Source organism: Pipra filicauda, unplaced genomic scaffold (genome assembly GCF_003945595.2).
Source record: "Pipra filicauda isolate LSUMZ 115617 unplaced genomic scaffold, ASM394559v2 scaffold863_size64124_pilon, whole genome shotgun sequence".
Taxonomy (NCBI): Eukaryota; Metazoa; Chordata; class Aves; order Passeriformes; family Pipridae; genus Pipra; species Pipra filicauda.
Window position 1 is genome coordinate 57675 of NW_024105046.1, and position 6449 is coordinate 64123.

Here is a 6449-nt window from a genome sequence, read left to right on the forward strand (position 1 = left end):
TAAAAAGATACTGAAAAAGGGGGGGGAAAAAAGACAAAAGCATTCAGACTTGATCTATTTTCTACCGTGTGAGCTGCAACCAAGTCCTGTTCTTCGTATTGTGGCTTTGAATCAATTATGTTTATTAAAATGCTATTGCTTCTACGGGCTGTTGTCCTTCCTCTGCCTGGTCTGGGAGGACGGGAAGGGGAACAAGCTTGGATTCAGCCCCGGAGCCGGGTGTGTGAGCACCCCAGTGCCCCCACCCAGGGGGGCTGAGGGGACCCCCGAGTCCCACCCCGCAGGGCTGAGCCTGAGGCTCCCGAGGCAGCGGATGCCGCTGAGGGTCTTCAGGAGGTGAAAAAATCCGGTCCTGGGGGCACGTTGGGGGTCCTGCCATCCGGTGCTGGCCCCGGCCGAGCCCCTCAGAGCTGCAGCCAGGCGCGGACGTGCCCCTCGGCCAGGGCGATGCCCAACATGATGCCACTGCCCAGCAGGAACCCCGCGTTCTGCAGGAGGAAGCGGCTCCAGGTGCCCTCGCCGGGGCCCTCGGCGGCTCCTCGCAGAGCCTCGGGGAGCTGGGGCAGAGCGGGGGCTCAGCAGGAGGCTCCCGCCCCCCGGACACCCCCGGGCACCCCCGGGCACCCCCGGACAGCCCCGGACACCCCTGGACAGCCCCGGACAGCCCAGACAGCCCGGACAGCCCCGGACACCCCGGACACCCCGGACACCCCTGGACACCCCCAGACACCCCCGGGCACCCCCGGGCACCCCGGACAGCCCGGACACCCCCGGACAGCCCGGACAGCCCCGGACACCCCGGACACCCCCAGACACCCCCGGACAGCCCAGACAGCCCAGACACCCCCAGACACCCCTGGACAGCCCCGGACACCCCCGGACAGCCCGGACAGCCCCGGACAGCCCGGACAGCCCCGGACACCCCCAGACACCCCCGGACAGCCCGGACAGCCCCGGACACCCCCAGACACCCCCGGACAGCCCGGACAGCCCCGGACAGCCCCGGACAGCCCTTACCATGTCGGCCAGGGCCACGTAGAGGAAGATGCCGGCGGTGGCGGTGAGGACCCAGGGGGTGAGGGGGGTCCCGCTGTGCCCCACGGCCACCCCCGCGACGACGCCCAGGCAGGAGAGCAGGGCCGAGAGCAGGTTGAGGAGCAGGACGGAGCGGGGGGCGGTGCCCGCCCGCAGCAGCACCGCCAGGTCACCTGCGGGCACAGCGGGTGGGTGGGTGGGTGGGTGGGTGTGGGGGGAGCTGAGGGGCTGCCGGGGGCAGGGGGAGCAGCATTTACCCAGCTCGTGGGGCAGTTCGTGGCAGAGCACGGCCAGCGCCGTGCTGAGCCCGCTGGAGAGGCTGTGGGAGAAGGCGGCACCTGCGGGAAGAGGGTCCTTCACCCCGGACCTGCAGGGCCCCCGTGCCCTGTGCCCCCCCTGTCCCTGTGCCCGCCTGTCCTCCTGTCCCTGTGCACTCTGCACCCCCTGTCCCTGGGCACCCCTCCGCGTCCACAGCCCGGGCCGTGCCCGTGTCCAGCTCTGCCCCTCACCGATGGCCAGCCCGTCCGTCAGGTTGTGGATCCCGTCCCCCAGCACCACCATCCACACGATGTCGGTGGCCCCGGGGCTGAGGGGCAGCGCGGGGCCGTGGGAGTGTCCGTGGGGGGGCCCGTGGGGGGATTCACGGGGGGGTCCGTGGGGCCTCAGCTCCAGCTCCGGGTCCGTGTCTGGTGCCCTGAGGTGTCTCAGCTCGGCCCCTGCGGCGGGACGGACACGCGGTGGGTGCCGGGGCCGGGGGCTGTGGGCGCTGTGGGGCACGGGGGGGGGGGTTGTACCTCCTCGTGACGGTGCCAGGACCCCCGCGGCCACAGCGCGGGTCTCTCCGTGGGGGTGCCCCTGTGAAGGAATCGAGGTGTTGGGTACAAAGCCGGACCTGGTGGCAACCCCGTCGCCTGCCCCGTGCCCGTGGCTCTCACCGTGGCCTCCCGCCTGCGCCGCAGCATCCCCAGGAGCAGCTCCAGCAGGAAGAGCAGGTAGATGCCCCCCAGCACCGCCAGCCCCTGCAGCACCGCCGGCCCCGGCCCCAACGACGTGTCCTGGTGCCCCCCCTGGGCCTGGACATGGGGGACCCAGCGGGTCAGTGACCCCGACACCCCGGTGTCCCCCAGGGTGCCACCTCCCCTCCACGGGGGTGGGGGTACCTACGTGGGGCCAGAGGTGGAGCAGGGCGTCCCCACAGAGTGTCCCCACGGCCAGGGCCACCAGGAAGGCCAGGAGGGAGCGGAAGAAGCTGCGGCTCAGCAGCGGGACCAGGAGGACGGCCAGGGCGGACGGGAGGCTGACGGAGGCCACGGCCAGGAGAGCCCAGCCCAGCGCTGGGGGGAGGGTCAGGGGGCACGGCCGGAGCAGGGGGGCACGGGGAGGGGCTGTGGGGATGGGGGGTCCTTGGGGACGCAGGGGTGGGGGTCTTTGGGGATGCGGGATGGGGACCCCGGGGAGGTGGGGATGGGGACCTCAGGAATGGGGACCCCAGGACCAGGAGTGTGGGGTGATGGGAGTCTGGGGCTGGGGATTGTGAGGGGGGAGCACTTGGGGTTGGAGGGACGGTCATTGTAGGGATGGGGTCGGAGGGATCCAGGGATGGGACTGAAGTGACAGGGGACCTGGGAAGCTGATGCTGGAGGAGCCAGGGATGGGAATGCACGGAAAGGGTCCACAGGGTCCATCTGATGGGAGACCAGGGGCTCAGGGTGCAGGGACAGGGGACAGGGGGACCAGATGCTCGAGGAACCAGAGATGGGGCTACAGAGATGGGGTGACAGGCTGTGGGGGAGCCGGGGACAGACAACCTGGGGCCGGGGGCCTGGGAGGGGTTACCCCGGGTTGGGGTTACCTGGCCACAGGCCCCCCCCCGGGGGAGGCAGCGTCACCTCATCGCTGTGCTGGATGCAGACGCGGCTGTCGATCTGGTAGAGCAGGGCCGGGCACAGGAGGGTGAACTGCTCCGGCGTCAGCTGCGACGCCGAGTCCAGCCCGAAGTTCACCAGCAGTTGGGTCACGTTGAGGCACTGCAGGGCCGGGGGGCTGCGGTGAGCGCTGCTGGGGGGTCCCGGGGGGACGAGGAGCAGCCGGGGGACCCCCAGGCTCCCGGGATGTGGCAGCGGAGCGGGACGGCGCGACCCCCCCGCCCCACTCACGTCGTCGTGCGGGTGGTCGGCGCTGGAGTGCTCCAAGCCCAGGACCCTCCCCAGCAGGCTGAGGGTGGGCTGGTACTGCCGGGGGGGGCCCCCAGCACCGGGGGGCTCGGTGGGCACCGGCTTCGCCCAGCTTTGTGTCTGGGAGGGCGGGGGGCTGCGGGAGACCGGGGCGATGAGCCCCCCATCACGCTGGGGTGGGGGGCAGCCCCCCGGGGGCCGGGGGGAACCGGGTACCTGTGGGGCCGGTCGGTCGCTGGGGCGCCGGGAGCCGCGTCCCCGCCGTGCTCCCAGACCGGGTGCCGGTGCCGGTGCTTCTCCTCCTGCACCTCGAGCAGGTCCAGGTGACTGACGTGGCCGTGGCCCAGCTCCTCGTGCTGGATCTGGACCACCTGGACGCGGCCCAGCCCGAGGCTGCCCAGCAGCCGCGCCAGCCCCTCGAAGGGCAGGGTCCCGTTGGCCCCGTACTGCCCGAAGAGCTGCTGCAGGTAATACCCGTGCTCCTGCTCCTCGGGCGGCGGCCCCGGGGGCTCCGGCGTCCCCCCGACCCCCAGAGCCAGGAGGAGCCCCAGGAGGAGCCCGGGGGGGCCCATGGGGTCAGATCCCGGGGGCGGTGGAGCTGGGGGAGGAGGGGGACACCGGGGTGAGGGTGGGGGGAGCTGTGGTGGGCGCAGACCCCCCACCCGTGGGCGCCTCCCGGGACGTGGGTTCCCCCCAGGTGGCCCCCGGCTGCGCTTTCCTGCCACCCGTCCGTCCGTCCGTCCGTCCGCAGGGAAGGCGACAGGCGGCACCAGGGTCACCTCCCGGGACACGTGGCCCACACCAGGGCTCAGGGACACCCCGGGCAGCGGGGCTGGGACGAGGGGTGCTGCCCCTGTGCCCCCCGAGGGTTCCCCAGGTGGGAGAGGGGGGTGGTGGGGACAGTGCTGTGGGGGGACATGGTGACCCTCGTCCTCGAGGGGAGGTTTTGCAACGGGGGCAGGTTTTGTGAGGGAGTTAATGTTTCACCAGGCGGGAGATAAAGCCCTCGGCACCCCCCGGCTCCCTCCTCACACCCCCACCCCACCACCCACAGCCCCACATCCCCCCACCGGCTCCCCCTCCCCAGCAGGGACCCGGGACAGCCGCACGTGGAGACGGGATGGTGGGATGGCCGCCGTCCTCTCCCACGTGGGGCCAGGCCCTGATGGAAAATCCCGGGAGCCAGCGCCCCACCGACCCCCCCCGGCCCCGCGGGTGCCCCCACCCCCTCCCCGGAGCCCCCCCCCCGCCCACCCACGTGGGTCTCATTGTCCCCATCACCACCCCACTCGTGGGACCCCCCCCCCAGGCGCAGCGCTGGCATCGCCCGTGTCCCCCCGGGACCCTCCCCTGCCCACCCGAGCCCACCTGACCGGTGGTGGGGCCGGGGGGACGCGGCCCTGCCCGTCCCCGTCCCCGTCCCGCGTCTGCTGCGCCCGACCCGGGGGGGCCAAGGGTCACCCCGAGCTGCTCCCGGCCGGCCCCGGTGCCGGGAGGGGCCGCGGGGAGGGCCTTGAGGGCGGGGGGGGTCCGGGTCCCCCCCGTGCCGGGCAGGAGCAGGAGAGGCGTGGGCAGAGCTCGACCTTTATTAACTCGCACCCCGAGGGTCCCGGGCGCTGTGGGTGGGGGGCACGGGGCGGGGGGGCCGCAGAGCCCCCGGCACCGCTCAGCCCCGTCCCGCCCGGGACCCCCGAGCACGGGGGGCTCCGGGCCACCCCCGCCCCCCCGGAGGCACGCGAGTGGGGGCAGCGGGGCCCGGGCACCCCCTCCTCGCCCCGGGGGCTGCGCGGGGCTGGGGGGCCGGGCCCCCCCCGCCGTTCCCGACCGTGCCGGGGCTGGAGGGAGGAGGGTCCGGGGAGGGTCCCCGTTATCTCTTGCTGCTCCTCCGCGTCTCTTTGCCGTTGCTGACGGGGCCGGAGGCGGGGCCGGGGTGCCCGGGCTGGCTGCGGGTGATGCGGCCGCTCGGGGGGTGCGCGGGGGCGCTGGGGGGGGGCGCGGGGCCCCCCGGGCTCAGCCCGTTCCCGTTCTGGCTGTCGGGGGCTGCGAGAGAACCGGGAGGGAAAGGTGGAGCCGCTCCCACCCTCCCCCGAGCCTGGGGGTCCCACGGGGGGGGATCCTGCAGCCCCAGGGTGGGGAGGGGGCTGCATGACCTACCTGGGGGGGCTGCGGGGGGGCCCTGGGTGGTCTGTGAAGCAGAAGCACTCGCGCTCTCGTTCTGGGCCTGGGGAGGAGGAGATGGAGACCCCCGTGTGCTGCAGAGCCAGGGGGCTGCCCTCGGGGGGCCAAGGGGGTCCTGGCAGTGCCAGCCCAGCCCCCTCCCCAGCCCGGGACCCCCCAGCTCACCCCTTTGCTCTGCGACTGCTGCGCCACGTACTCGGGGTTGGGCTCGCTGAAGTTGGGCACCTCGGAGTACACCATGCAGAACCTGCAGGCAGAGAGGGGCCGTGGGGTCCCCCTGCCCCCCAAAGCCCCCCCGGCTCCGGTGGGACCCCCCACCCCGTCCTTACTCGCCGATCTTCTGCAGGTCCCCCCCGCGCCCCGTGTAGAGGGTCAGGCAGCCCTTGAAGACGGACGCGTAGCTGAGGAGGAGGAGGAGGAGGAGGAAGGGGGGGGTCAGGGCGGGGTCCCCGCAGGGTCGGGGGTCCCGGGCGCCCCCCCAGCCCCCCCAGTACCCCTTGGTGAGGCGGATGATGTCCCCAGGCTGGATGAGGTTCCCCACATCGTCCCACACCGAGATGTTGATGCTGCCGGTCTTGTCGGCCACTTTGCACGTTCGCACCTCGTGCCCGTCCTTGGTCTTCGTCACCCGGCCTGGGGGGACACGCGGGGTCAGGGGGGCAGGTGGGGCCAGGGGGGACCCCCCGCCCTCACACCCACCCGTCTCCAGCACGATGAAGATGAGGTTGAGGTTCTTCAGCCCCGGTTTCACGTCCTTCACCAGCGTCTCGGTGCTCATGGTGCCGGCGGGACCCTGCGGAGGAACGGGGGACACCGGGGATGGGGGGACACCGGGGATGGGGGGACACCGGGGATGGGGGGTACGGGCAGACACCGGCTGTGCCACCCCCGGGGGGCAGGACATCACTGCTGGGACGGGGAGCACAGGTATGGGACCACCCGGGGATGGGACCAGGACACCGGGGATGGGACACCGGGGATGGGACACTGGAGATGAGACTCCCGGCCTTGGGACCACCGGGGACAGCAGGGACAGGACAGCGGGGACGCGACACGGGGGGG

The 6449-nt window shown here is 73.0% G+C and overlaps 2 protein-coding genes across 2 annotated transcripts; both read right to left on the reverse strand.

Annotated features, from left to right (window-relative positions):
- Window positions 1-26: 26 nt before the first annotated feature.
- Window positions 27-3876, reverse strand: SLC39A5 (solute carrier family 39 member 5). Its single transcript, XM_027745795.2, has 10 exons — window positions 3426-3876; window positions 3192-3345; window positions 2888-3062; window positions 2200-2369; window positions 1971-2108; window positions 1830-1890; window positions 1545-1751; window positions 1293-1373; window positions 1018-1208; window positions 27-557 (listed from the first exon to the last, which is right to left on the reverse strand). The coding sequence occupies exons 1-10, from the start codon at window positions 3779-3781 to the stop codon at window positions 405-407; spliced, it is 1686 nt and encodes a 561-aa protein (XP_027601596.1). The 5' UTR covers window positions 3782-3876; the 3' UTR covers window positions 27-404.
- A 1023-nt stretch (window positions 3877-4899) lies between these two features.
- On the reverse strand, window positions 4900-6312 carry NABP2 (nucleic acid binding protein 2). The gene is made up of 6 exons (XM_039390714.1): window positions 6087-6312; window positions 5882-6020; window positions 5717-5788; window positions 5553-5634; window positions 5364-5430; window positions 4900-5249 (listed from the first exon to the last, which is right to left on the reverse strand). The coding sequence occupies exons 1-6, from the start codon at window positions 6289-6291 to the stop codon at window positions 5077-5079; spliced, it is 738 nt and encodes a 245-aa protein (XP_039246648.1). The 5' UTR covers window positions 6292-6312; the 3' UTR covers window positions 4900-5076.
- Window positions 6313-6449: the final 137 nt, after the last annotated feature.

What these genes read in the sequence shown, in the direction of transcription:
- SLC39A5 (XM_027745795.2), bottom strand. Translation starts at nt 3,781, where the DNA reads ATGGGCCCCCCCGGGCTCCTCCTGGGGCTCCTCCTGGCTCTGGGGGTC. An exon ending in GCGACCGACCGGCCCCACAG is followed by an intron (nt 3,346 to 3,425) that starts GTACCCGGTTCC and finishes GGTCTCCCGCAG; the next exon opens with CCCCCCGCCCTCCCAGACAC. An exon ending in CGAACTGCCCCACGAGCTGG is followed by an intron (nt 1,209 to 1,292) that starts GTAAATGCTGCT and finishes CTGTGCCCGCAG; the next exon opens with GTGACCTGGCGGTGCTGCTG.
- NABP2 (XM_039390714.1), bottom strand. Translation starts at nt 6,291, where the DNA reads ATGTCCTGCCCCCCGGGGGTGGCACAGCCGGTGTCTGCCCGTACCCCC. An exon ending in AGCAGTCGCAGAGCAAAGGG is followed by an intron (nt 5,431 to 5,552) that starts GTGAGCTGGGGG and finishes CCTCCTCCCCAG; the next exon opens with GCCCAGAACGAGAGCGCGAG. An exon ending in CCCCCCCGCAGCCCCCCCAG is followed by an intron (nt 5,250 to 5,363) that starts GTAGGTCATGCA and finishes GTTCTCTCGCAG; the next exon opens with CCCCCGACAGCCAGAACGGG.